This window comes from Poromitra crassiceps (genome assembly GCF_964638095.1).
Source record: "Poromitra crassiceps genome assembly, chromosome: 2".
Lineage (NCBI taxonomy): Eukaryota > Metazoa > Chordata > Actinopteri > Beryciformes > Melamphaidae > Poromitra > Poromitra crassiceps.
The window spans coordinates 53,883,764-53,897,605 of NC_139624.1; the positions used below are offsets into that span (position 1 = coordinate 53,883,764).

A 13,842-nucleotide genomic window follows, 5' to 3' on the forward strand; every position below is an offset into this window, starting at 1 on the left:
AAAACAATTACAAAAGAATACAATAAATAATCAGCATTGAATGTGCAGGAGAATTGCCTAAAAACCCTCCAGGGGCTTAGGTGTGGCATTCTCCAGGTAGCGTATTATCATCAGATTTTCATCAGTATAAAATATAAAATACCCCCTCCCATCCCTCCACCCACACCAACCACCCCCCCACCCCACACACACTCACACACAAACATAATGCATACAAGTGGAATAAACGCTAAACACTAAAGTGGGCACTGTATGCTGTATAGCTTCAAGCTTTCGTAAGAAGAGTAAAAAAAAAAAAAAAAAATGACAAGAAAATGAACAAAAGACAACGAAAATAAAACAAGCTATGTTTAGAGACAGCCATTAGACCACAGTTTGTATAGGCAGCCCATATGGAAAATATTTATTAGCTAGGAGAAGTGATTTCAATACACTTTTGAACTTCTGTGAAGAGAAATCCAAAAGATGTGAAGGCAAAGAATTCCATATGTTGGACCCTCTGTACAGTATACTGAACTGGGATTGAGAAGTACGGGAATGAGGTGGTCTGAGGAGACTAGAGCTGCGTGTGGAGTAGTTATGAAATTGGTAACCATATGCGAACATGTCATGAAAAAAAGGGGGAAGGTCTCTTTTTAAGGAACTATGAACAAATAATCCAATCTGGAGATGGTTCACTTGATAAACACTGAGGATACCTAAATGAAGAAATAGAGGCTGGGAGGAGTGCCTTCGATGTACAGAGCTTATTATTCTTAGAGCTCGTTTCTGCAGACGGTATATAGGCTCAAGTTTGGTTTGGTGAGTACTAGCCCAGGCTAAATTACAGTAACTAATATACGGATAAACCATAGAATAATATAACATAGTGGCTACCTCAGTGCTGATCAAGTGACGGGTTTTGGCTAGAATACCAATACTCTTGGCCATTTTTGTAGATATGGCCAAGATATGAGGTTTCCAAGATAAAGATTCATCAAGCAGAACACCCAGGAATCGTGTTGAACATACCCTGGTAATCGATACGCTATCAATCACAATTTTAGATGAGAAGTTAAAAATCCCAGATTTAAGGCCAAAATGAATAAAATTTGTTTTTTTAATGTTCAATGATAATTTGTTAACTTTAAACCAAATGGACAGCTTGTCAAGTTCTTCATTTAAGACCTTAATGATGACATCAGGATATTTATGCGAATAGAATACACTTGTGTCATCTGCAAATAAAATTTTAGACAGCCTGTCTGAGACGTTTGGGAGGTCATTGATATATATCAAAAATAACAAAGGCCCAAGAATTGATCCTTGTGGCACACCGCAAAGTATAGGAAGAAAAGGAGAATTGGTCCCATTGTAGGATACAAACTGTTGTCTATCTTTAAGGTAACTGGTAAACCAAAGTAGTGTATTGTTTTTTATTCCAAGATGTGAGAGCTTCTGGGAAAGGATATGGTGGTTGACTGTATCAAATGCCTTTGATAAGTCTAAAAAAATACCTATAGTGTTTTCCTTTCTGTCTCTAGCTTTGTATATTTCATTAATTAGATGCGTAATTGCCATATATGTTGAATGTCTCTTTCTAAACCCATACTGATGTGTATATATAATATTGTGCTTGTTGAGATGCTCAATTAATCTTTTATAGACAAGTTTTTCAAGTATTTTTGATAAAGCAGGCAGGATAGAAATAGGCCTATAATGGTTGAAGACGGCTGGGTCATCGTCTTTATAAATAGGAACGATCTTAGCTATTTTAAGTTCCTGTGGAACGATCCCCTTTTCCAGTGAAAGATTAAAAATATGAGATAGTGGCTTCACAATTGATTCATGAATGGATATCAGTAGTTTACTATTAATGTTATCATAACCTGCAGAAGAGTCCTTTAGGTTAATTAGGATCTCCCGAACCTCATCTTCTGTAACCGGTAAAAAATGAAAATTATCATTGATAGGAGGATTCATGAACTGAAGGGGACTATGGTTACTAGATTGAATCTTTGAAGCCAGAGTTGGACCAACTTCAGAGAAAAAGCTATTAAAATTGTTGGCAATTAATTGTGGATCAGTGATTGTACCCCCATCAACCTTAAATTCATTAGGTAACTGCTTACGTTTATTAGTATTTTTGTTGAGGATAGAGTTAATTGTTCTCCATAGAAGGGTCATGTTATTTTTGTTTTTTGATAATTCTATATTGTAGTAGTGTTTTTTGGCTCCTCTGATAATATGGTTTAATTTATTTCTATAGTTCTTAAATTGAGCAAGATTAAAGGGAGTGGGACTGAGTAGATATTTTTTATACAGTCTATGTTTGGTATTCAAGGATTTCATAATAGCTGGACTTATCCATGGTTTAGTCAGTCTATGGTGAGGTTTGGGAGATACCAGTACAAGGGGAAAGCAAAGATCATAGGCCTGGGAGATACGTTCTGAAAACAAAGTACCGTAAAAGCCTTTTTTGGGTCTACAGAGTGGAGGATATCTGCCCATGGATACTCGCTGATCACTAATCCAAACCTTGCCATATTTGCTTCATTAAAGATTCTCTTATGTTTAGGATACATTGTAGATGGAGACTTATCATGTTCCTTATATGTTATGAGAAAGATCGGAGAGTGATCAGCAATATCCATACACAGGACTCCTGATTTCATGCTCTTACCCAACACATTAGTAAAGATATTGTCAATCAGGGTGGCAGAAGTCTCTGTCACCCTGGTTGGGACTGCAATCATAGGATGAAAATAATGGGAATACATTGTGTCAATAAAATCCTTAATTAAATTATTATTCTTGTAGTTTACAATATTGATATTTAGGTCACCCATTAAATAGCAGTTTTTCCCTTCTTTAGAAAAAATATCTATAACAGTTGCAAAATCAGCATTGAATACAGACAAGCTAGAGCTGGGAGGTCTATAGATACATGCAATAATGGTTAATCACTATACTAAAATATATCACTATTGTTGGCTATCTTTTATTGTATTGATTAACCACAGTGCACCAACCAACCAACGTGCTGACTGACATCCTAGCATGTAGGGCTCGCTGGCGCCGGCAGACAGCGAGACGGCTCCAATTCGAGGCGGACGGACGAGTCTGTTGTGGCCTTTACGCCTGCCTCCCGCTGACGCGGGAAGATACCGTCATGTTTTTACGCCCGAAAATGCGTTTTACACTGAAGAGGTGTGGTGCAGTGCCAGAATAGGCCAGAATGGGCGTTTCGGCCTTAAATACCAGCCTAAAGCAATCTTCGCAACGGGCGTTAATTTTGCGGTTAACGCTTTTCAAAACCAGGCCTTATTCAGTGCGCCGGGGATGCACCCATGGCATTATCCTATTTTACGGACATGCCTTTCCAAAGCAACTCTCAGTTGTGTCTGCATGCTCGTCTGATACAGACTTCTCCCTCTCTCTCTCTCTCTCTCTCCCTCTCTCTCTCTCTCACTCACTTGCACTCTCTGTCTCACTCACTCTCTCCCTCTCAATCACTCTCTCTGTCTCTCTCTCAGTCTATCTCCCCCTCTCTCACTCTCTCTTTCACATCTTTCCCAGTCATCTTCTCATCCCCTCCTGACTTACATGATTTTTGCTTCTAGGGCTTTTCGCAACCGGACTGGAGTCGCTCCGTGGATCGGAGCTTGGAAGGGAAGATTGGTTTTATTGGTTTACTGGAGATCACCAATGGCACACTTGTGAATAATTCTACGCTTAAAAAGGCATGGTTAAATGGTTAGCGCCGCGCACTCTGGCTTTAGTGTCAAGGAAAAATTTGGGAATGCGCGTGACCACGCCCACTAATAGCGCTGCGCCCAGCCATAAACGTAAATTTAAGGCCAGGGGGGAAATTGAGCCCATGATCTCTAATTCTGTAAACTGTTGTGTCAGCTTGTAGCATCTAACAAATACCTGCCTATAGGGATACTGCATCGAAAAACAATGCTGATTTATTTGAGCAAAAACCGTTTTCACTGCCAAACGGTTGACAGTTTTTGGATATGTGTGAGATCAAGTGCAAAATAAATCAGCATTGTTTTTCAGTGAAGTTCATCATCTTTAACCAACGCAGTCTATTTAGCACTTATAGCGCTTATGTCAAACTGCTATTTTATTGCTTTTCTTTTTACTGTCATCATTACTTTCTCTGCTGCAACGACACAATTTCCCTAAGGGGATCATTACAGTTTCATCTTACAGTATGTTATCTTTAAGATGGCGCCCTCCCCCAGTTCAGCAGGATAGTAAGGAGGCTGCAGATACTGAGCTACACAGTTCAGCAGGACAGTAAACCACACCAACCTTGTGTGCCTTGTGTGTTCCTTTTTTTCCCTTCATATCGACACATATCTGCAAACATTTTAGCCGAAACAGTAGGGCTGGCACGGATCAGAAAACCCACGGATGATCGCGTGACGGATTTTGAGCCACGGATCATGGATTTTTCGGATCAGCAAAAAAAACAAAAAAAAAACAGATTTTTTCTCTCAAAATTAGATTTTCGATTCAATTTTTTAATACTATTATACTTCTCTAACCATTTGTTGCCCTGCACAGCTCAAAAAAAATGTTTTCTCATAAGTGACACAATTTATGCTTTTACTCTGAAGGCAGAACAACCCAACTTCCTGTTTCAGCGTGGCGCTGCTATGCCTAACTTCCTGGCTGTTACTTGCTAACCTGCAGTCACTTGACACGGGTGGTACAGACCGGGTGAGTCTGGAAACATAACGTTGATGCTACGTTAAGCTACTCGGTGGCCCCACGTGTTGTTTTGTTGTTATGTGTCCTAAAGGCAACATTTCACCGTCCGGTGATAATGTGTTCGTGAAACGTGTGCGCGTGTGTGTGTGTGTGTGTGTTGTGGCTCTCGTTATCTTGTGCAGCCCGCAACACGCTGCTCGCATTCCTGTGCTTTTTCAGAGGTGTTGAAATAAGTTTGTTGTGATGCTGTCCTTAGTAGCCACTAGCCACAGCCTTCAGAGAGACTTTACAGCGGGGAGAAGGGTTGAGGAAGCTCACTTGTGCTTGCCATGATGATGCCTGTCTGTGTCTGGCTGCAGGCATCATACACTAACGTTAAACGTTAAATGAAATTAAAGGGGGGGGGGGTCCGTGGACCATGGATGTTCCGAACCGCGTTCCGAACCGTGGGGGCTGATCCGTACGGGTCATGGATTATCCGTGATCCTACGATACAGATATGACGTTTGACAGCCAAATGAGGCCATATCGGTACCGATATATCGGTATGCCGGTCGGTCTCTAGTAAGGAGGCTGCAGACACTGAGCTGCACAGTTCAGCAGGATAGTAAGGAGGCTGCAGATACTGAGCTGCACAGTTCAGCAGGATAGTAAGGAGGCTGCAGATACTGAGCTGCACAGTTCAGCAGGATAGTAAGGAGGCTGCAGATACTGAGCTGCACATTCAGCAGGATAGTAAGGAGGCTGCAGATACTGAGCTGCAACTGACTGAGAAGAACTTGATCCACTACATGTTCAGTTAAAATGATGTGCTTCTTATGATCTCTAAACAAGTACACACGAGACTCACTTTGGGGAACTGGCAGCACTGCGAGCGAGTGAGTGAGTGAGTGATTTTGGCATAGGGATATGGATATATATATACCGGTATATAGATATATATATTCTCCAAAAGTTTAGCTGGGATGAGACGACAAAGTGCTGACCGGAGTTCAACATTTTCCGGATGTCTCTCGCTGTATGAAACCTGCTTATCTCTGAGCCCAGCTTCTCCCTTCACTGTCTGCCCTCTCTTTTGCACACACACATTTAGTTGGCTCTCACACGCAGTATCGTCTTATGCAGGGTTTCTGGAATTGTTTGATTTAACCTGGTTTGCAGCCTTTGATTTGGTTTAATGTAATGCATCTCCTAGCCTTGAATCCCCAATCTCCTCGCTTCCTTGTTTAACTATTCAGCAAAGCACGCACAGAGAAAGCCAACCACCCACAGTCAGAGTGATATCTCACAGAAACACAGACAGGGCAGGAGATTTGCTGAATTTCTAAACTAAACAGATCCCAGTGGCTGTGGTTACAAGGGAAGATCAACCGTGGCTTGAATACAAGTCAAGAACTCTGTCAATATTCCTTTTGGAGACATGCAGGGAGGACATGATATTGTCATATTGACTCATCCTGGTGCTCAGTACTGTAGCAATACTGAGCCAGTAGAAAATCTAATGAGAAAATGTCAGGCTTTGTCACGGATTCTGCTTTTGTGCACCAGGGGTCACATCACATTCTTTTGTGCACCAGGGGTCACATCACATTCATGTGAGGGTCAGATTTTGGTCCAACCATTTCTACAGTACATCTCAGCCGCATATAATGCAGGGCTCGACATTAACGGATGCCCGGTTGCCCCGGGCAACCAACAAAATGGCAACCATTTCTTGGCCTTTGGTTGCCACAGTGGCAACCACGTTTTAACATGCAAAAAAATATGTACAGCAGCAAACAGCAAAATATACACCAAATAAATATGTTTTAATACTTGTGAGTGACATACATGTGACATTTTACAATCGGAACGATGTTACTAATTACCAGTCGGAACCTACATGCTGCACGTGCGGTGTGTTTAACGAGTGAATAATGAATGAATAACCACTCGGACAGGTGGGTGCTCGCTCGCTCGCACACAATCACACCGGCTGCAAGACGAGCCGTGAAGATGTCAAATCAGATGAAGTCTGGCTGGGTCAAAGCCCCGACTAATAATGCTACCCTGCGTCAGCAGCATCAACATCACAAATCGAGTTTCAAGATGATAATTCAAGCGACAAGGAACACCCGCCCGCACAGAAACAAAAGACGAGGGAATGTTTCAAGTCATGGGAGTTGTGAAATACCCCGGCGTCTTTGAACGGGACGGAAAACCACTGCCAAGCATGAAGCCTACAACATACACCTCGACCAGGACATCCTTAAAAAACGTTTTACCACTGCGTAATATGTGCTGAGAAATGAGGAACGCTTTACATCCCTGCCTCGTTTGCTGCTGGAGTGATCAAATAAAGAACGGATCAGATCAAGGCCGTTTCTGGGCATTTTGGGGCCCTATGCAACATCTTAGAGTGGGGGCCTCAAACCACTGTCGTCATGTATGAGAGGCATAGGCTACTTCATTATCAACAACGCTTTTAATTAATAAATTAAGCACAATATGAACAATAACTTAAAAAATATATGAAAATTAAAGTTCACAAATATTAGTTAAACAAATCCTTTCAGTGCAAATGCATTATAAAAACAAAAAATAACTAAGATTTGTTTAGAAAAATTACACAAATTTATTATTATTATCGCGCACTGAATAGGCCTATTATACTATATACTATTATACTTACTTTTCTGTCACATCGTCATTATTAAGCCGGCTTATGACTGCATAGTATCTTAACTACTCAAAATATAAGGCGACTAAAAATGGCAACCATATTTTTTATTCGGGCAACCAAAAGCTCCTGCCAGGTTGCCACTCCGGCAACCACTTTTAAAAGTTAACGTCAAGCCCTGTGATGCCATGTTTGCTATGTTATGTTGTATATGCCAGGGGGATTTAATCTAGTATTTAATCATAAAATCTTATTTTCTTAGTAAGTAGGTAAGCAATGTTATTTGTATACCACTTCTCACAGAGAGGACTCACAAAGTGTTTTCTTAAAATTAAATAAATAAATAAATAAATAAATAAATAAATAAAATTTGCAAATCGGGTGAGATAATTTGACTGTTTCCATTACAAATAAATGAAATTGATGATGATGATTATTATTATGATATTGACAATTAATTCTTGACATGTGCAACTGCATTTAGAATTATTTATCCTTTATTGGTTGAATTTTTCATTATTTATTTTACTTATTTTAAGAAAAAAATATATTTTAAGATTGGATATGACTGTAAGTATGACTGTAATATCACTGGCCAGCCTCCTCTCCCTTCCGTCCGAGGAGTCTGGCGCCGCAGGTCTCCATAGTGGGATTGCGATGGGCGGCGCTTAGCAGCAGTGCCCTAGGAAAATAGTTTCCAACAATCCAATTTTCCGTTTTCAGCGTGTAGCAACGAGCTAGCGTGTAGGTTTCTGCCGTTAGCTTGCTAGCTAGTTAGCGTTGTTGTTTTCACTGAGGCGGCAGGGCACTATTTACAGCAACACACAGGGAGGAGGGAGCGGAAGCCGCTCTGATTGACATGGTCGGAGCCAATGACAGAGTTTGTAATAAGCCGGGAGCAGACATCCGACTGCCACCGAAACAGTCACTCCAATGGGAGAGCAGAGTAGAGCAGGGGAGGGTTTATCCCAGTTATGGAGACCCGCGGTGCCAGACTCCTCGGACGGAAGGGAGAGGAGGCTGACCAGCGAGACTACATGGATACCCACCCAACAGTCTCACAGCTTATTTTGGCTCTCACCGCATTGCTTGAGATATAAGTAAATGAGACCAAAACAAATCTTTCCAGATCTATGTAAGAGTATTTAAGAGTAGGGTATTTGTATAATAATGTACCACAAATACAGTAGTCCTAATGTTCATCAATGTTAGGCTTTGACAGCATGGTTGTGGAAGTGCTTTGTGGTGTTTGCCATGGTGAAAGCCAAAGAATATGGAAAGTGAGTTTTGGGGTCTGACTCACACACCACAATAGAGAGTCACTTCCTGCCTTTCTCCCTGTACCAGCGTCAGAAAAAAAAAAAAACGGTGGGGAACGGAGACAGACATTATTTTTTTGATCCCGTTTGAATTGTGCCACGGGGTTCATGTTCAATTTTGACTATTTAAAAGATAACTATGCATGTCAAGAAAGTTGCAGAGATGTCACTTAGACGACTGGTTGTGCGTAGTCTTTCTGATTTATAACTTATAGTGCCACAAACTGCCACTTTCTCGACTTGCAGAGTTATCTTTTACATTGACAAACATGACGTTTGTACTCCCGTAGCACAATTTAAACGGGATCAAAAAGGTAGTGTATCGCTCCGTTCACTACCATTCATATTTTTTCACACACTGGTACAGGGAGAAAAGCAGGAAGTGACATTCACTGTGGCTCTCTATAGAGGATGCAGTGTTGTGTGGAATATTGCTCATTCTAGTGGAAGGCCAAAGAGATGACAGTGTTCAACTCAAATATGAATTGTCAATTATTTCCAATTCAAAACAGACCAGAATCTGTGGTCTAAGTGCTGGTGTTTCAAATGTTGAATTTGCAGTAGTACTGACCCTGGGCAGCAGGCGTATGGCCTGCAGGAGGCGCTGTCTGTGGGCTGAGTTGAGGATTCCAATTTCCAGCAGGTCCTGGTCCTCCACCACATTGCTGCCCTGCAGACAAAGAAAACAACAGCTGCAGTTAGCATTTCTCCACATAAACAATACAGTAACAGTGGCAGTTAGCATACAGGCTTCCTCCACATAATGGTAACAGTAAAACAGCAACAGTTAGCGTTTGTTGGTTGTTGTTTGTTTGTTTATTTGTTTTTGCATGTTGTTTTAGCAGGGGTTCCTATCTGGAGGAAACCCCAGGGGAGCACGGGGAGAACATACAACAGGCGCTCCTGAAAAAGGGACACTATAAATACAGTATAAGGCACACATGGGCAAAATACGGGGGAGGCTTGTGGGTACCCATATAACCCATTTCCATTCAGATATATTGAGGTGACAGGTCAAGGGACCATTTGGAAAATGGTGATGGCCGTTTTTCCCTTGCCAAAATTTTGTCTGCCTTTGAATCATTAGTTATTTAGCCCCCTTCCTGACAAGCTAGCATGACAAGCTTGGTCCCCTTGGAAACCGTAGGTTGTCTCCTTTCAAATGATATCCCTACCTTTGCCCTAGCTCAAAATTTTAGCGTGCCACAGTCTCTGAAAGACCGTCTCCCGCGGGTGTCATAGGGGTAATAAAACATTTTTTATATAACATTGGTATCATCAAAATCTTTATTTTAGAGGTCCTATGGATGCCAAAAATCCAGACTAGAAAAAAAAATAAGGGGGGTGCCCGTGGACCCCTCCAAAGTGTGTATCATCAGCTTTAAATGTCCAATTCATAGTATTCCCATGATGTCACAAGCATTTTCCTACCAATATGGCGCTACAATACACACAGCTCATTGGCTGTTTGTGTCACTTGATTGTAATGACCTGTTAATTGATTACAATCACCTGTTATTTTCCGACCAAAATGGCCAAGTGGTGATGTAACAGAATACTATCAATACCATACAGAAGAGCAAACTGAACAAACAACCAACAGCATTCAAGTCTGCAAAAACTTGTGGTGTTATGTCACGTTACATAAGTTCTAGTGACACTTATCCACCTTATTTCTAGCTGCCATGATGCCTGATGGGTGCCTCTTCCGCTTCCGGTGTAATAGACTGTTTTACAGTCTATGGTTTTAACTTGACAAAAAAAACGTCTATGAGGATTTTACCCTTTTACAGCAGAGCCATTCTGCTCTACAGCCGTGTCGTTCGGGTGCTGGGATAACGTAATGCATTGTGGGTAGTCGGCTACTAACTGTGGCTAATGTTAGCGGCTAGCTAGCTATGTTACATGGCAGTAAAACGCCAGCAAATTGATTTAACTTTTAACCATTTCGAGTAACACACATTTCGAGTTTCCATACGGACCTCCAGCGTTGGTTAGTTGTTTATAACGTGACTATATTTATAACTTTTATAACGGACTCCAGCTTCCGGTTTATAATTCGGGTCTGCAGCCGAGTATAACAAAGGAAATGGCAAGCGGCAACAATGAGTCACGTTAAACCGGACCTTGTACCCACGATTCTTTTTTACAGTGGGGCATTCAAAAATAAGGTGGATAACATGGGCAGACCATTTAGGTCCGCCATGTTATGAGCGTCACTTTACATGTATGGTATCTATACAGTTACGTGTGTCTACTAACATTATTAAAATATCATAAAGTAATGCTATTTTCTGATAGTTTGCTAAACTACTACTTGCTACAGTATCTGCTAGCATTGGTTGCTAGGTTGCTAACAAATTTCTTCTTCATGTTGCTTTCTGCAGACTAGATGCCTTGTGGCACATTGCTGCCTCTACCTGTCGGAAGTATTACTGTTCTTATTTATCCGATGTATATCATCTATTCAATGTCGAAATGGGGGTATAATTTAGAAAACGGAGGACGTGAGAGCATGAAGAAGGCTTGAAATTGTTTATTCCAGACCATAAACTCATTTGGAAAGTGTTTATTTAAGACATAGACCGAGAGAGAAGTTGGCTCATTTCCCCATTGGGTTGTACAGTATGCACTGTACCTGGGGAGTGCTATACACACTGGTCATTTGAAAGAATGCAATTTCCGCATAGGTTTCAAACAGAGGGAGGCTGAATTGGGCACTGGTTCACATACAGTGATTAGCATTTCTACACATAAACAACACAACACAAAACAAAACAGTGACTGTTATCATGTAGTCTCCTCATATAGAAAACAACACAACACAGTGGCAGTTAGCCTTTTTCAACAGAAAACATTTGCATTTCCCCACATAGTTAAAACAACACAACACTGTTTGTTAGCATTTCGGCTATGAGACTGTAATGAATACACATCAGATCAATCCCTATGGTCATATGAATAAAATAAATGCTGAATTTCAGTGGTACTCCATTAAGAATTCCATTATATTTTTTACCAGTTACCTTATGATCAAATAAAGCACAACACAGCAATAGAGACAAGGCAGGTTGTAGTGGTGAGGACAATCATTTCAAGACGGACGGACGGACGGACGGACGGACACACACACACACACACACACACACACACACACACACACACACACACACACACACACACACACACACACACACACACAACACATGCACCAGCTTCTACAGGTATCATAGAGTTTCAGCTTTAATTAGTCTGATGGGAGACCTTTAGAGATCTATCAGTCATCCCTCCTCCAGAAAGAGAGGGTCTGTGTGTGCTGAGTGTGTGTTGAGTGTGTGTGTGTGTGTGTGTGTGTGTGTGTGTGTGTGTGTGTGTGTGTGTGTGTGTGTGTGTGTGTGTGTGCGTGTGCGTGTGTTCAGACAGATAATGAGAGCCAGTGAGGGATGTAGGGAGAGGGAAAGTGACAAGAAGTTGCATGTAGATAGCTGCATTAGGGCTGGGTATTGGCAAGGACCTCACGATACGATAGGTATCACAATACATGGGTCACGATACAATTGTATCACGATACATTGTGATACAATACATATTACGATATATTGCAATACTCAAATACTCGAAAATATTCAAAATTAAATTTGCTGTGTACGACCCACCCAGATAGTGTAATAATATGTACATCACTTTATATTGATAACTTAGTGGACAAATTGAGACAGAACTACTAGGTGTTGAGTGTGTTATTGAACGTACAGAAATAAAAAGTATTGTTATTATGTCATGGAACAGACACCTGTGCAAAAAAATCAATATGGCGATATATCACGATATTTTTCTGAAATATCGATACAGTATTGCGGAGAAAAATATTGCGATATATTGCTGTATCGATTTTATTGCACAGCCCTATGCATTACAGGAGTAAAGCAAACTGATTTGTATGTCTCTCAGTTAGGGATGTCATCAGAAACATACATTTTAACACGTGAAAAAGAAAAAGGAAAACCCAGGGGACCGCCACAACGATGGTAAAAGAAGGGAAAGGTAACGAGGAGGAGAGGGACGAGGCCACACACACACACACACACACAGACAGACAGACAGACAGACAGACAGACACACACACACACACACACACACACACACACACACGCACACACTAGTGTGGGATTGAGGGATTACCATTGTCAGTCTCCTCACATCTCCTTCCTGTCACAGTAATAACAGTAATAACATCGAGGAGAAGATGAAAACGAAAGCAGGGAGATACCCATCTGTTTCTTCCTGCCTCTATTTGAGTGGTGTCAGCAGGTGGGCCCTGGGGAGTCGCCGCACACCACTGTGCCCCCGGAAAGGACATTTTGCTCCAATGCTGTGACATTATGATTCTAGATAGGAGGTAGCTGTGGTTTGGAAAGTAGCTTTATTCAGTCCAGTTCTCCTGAAGAACATGTAGGGACTTGAGACTTGAGTCGACTCGAGTCCTTGTTTTGATGACTTGCAACTTGACTTGACGGGAAAAAAAGACTTGAGACTTGACTTGGAAGTTAAAGACTCATGACTTGACTTGACTTTGGACGTGATGACTTGGATGACTTGTTTGTGTTCATCAGTTTAAATATTAAATAGTAACATCTTCAACATTGTCAAGTGTTTGCATAAAGTTATCCGGTATGTGGGTACAAGCTGGAAATGGGATTGTCATGATAAGATGACTCACCCATGCTCAGTCCTTATGGCATTGTCATGATTGGATGACTAGCTGTCAGTCAAGCTCCTCTCACTGGATTGTTTTGTTTTTTCAATGAGAAGGCACTTACGTTAGTAGTTAGTGCTCGTTACTTGAGTTGTTAATGTTAACGTTACACCCTCTCGCTCTAATGTTAGACTATTTCTAGTCGGACGTTAATTAAGCAAGGTATTACAATTACTGCAGGATCTTGAGCGGAAAAAAGTGACATGGGACTTGACTTGACTTGACTTAACTAAGGACTTGACTTGACTTGCCCAGAACAAAACGACATGGGACTTACTTGAGACTTGGACCAAAGTGACTTGGTCCCATGTCTGACATGTCACACAGGAATCTCTGTTTAGGTGGTTTTACTTCAAGAGCTTCCTTGAAAGGAATCTTTTTCTTGATACTAGCGGACTTGATCT

At 41.3% G+C, this 13,842-nt stretch overlaps 1 protein-coding gene across 2 annotated transcripts in view; it reads right to left on the bottom strand.

The window, feature by feature from the left end:
• Positions 1 to 13,842, bottom strand: part of anks1b (ankyrin repeat and sterile alpha motif domain containing 1B) — a gene marked incomplete at its 5' end in the record, with an annotated part of 585,526 nt that overhangs the window by 126,192 nt on the left and 445,492 nt on the right. For both annotated transcript variants that reach the window (XM_083655335.1, XM_083655334.1), the window contains one exon: positions 9,254 to 9,352. In XM_083655335.1, coding sequence (XP_083511461.1) covers positions 9,254 to 9,352 — 99 coding nt within the window. The remainder of the gene's footprint in view (positions 1 to 9,253; positions 9,353 to 13,842) is intronic.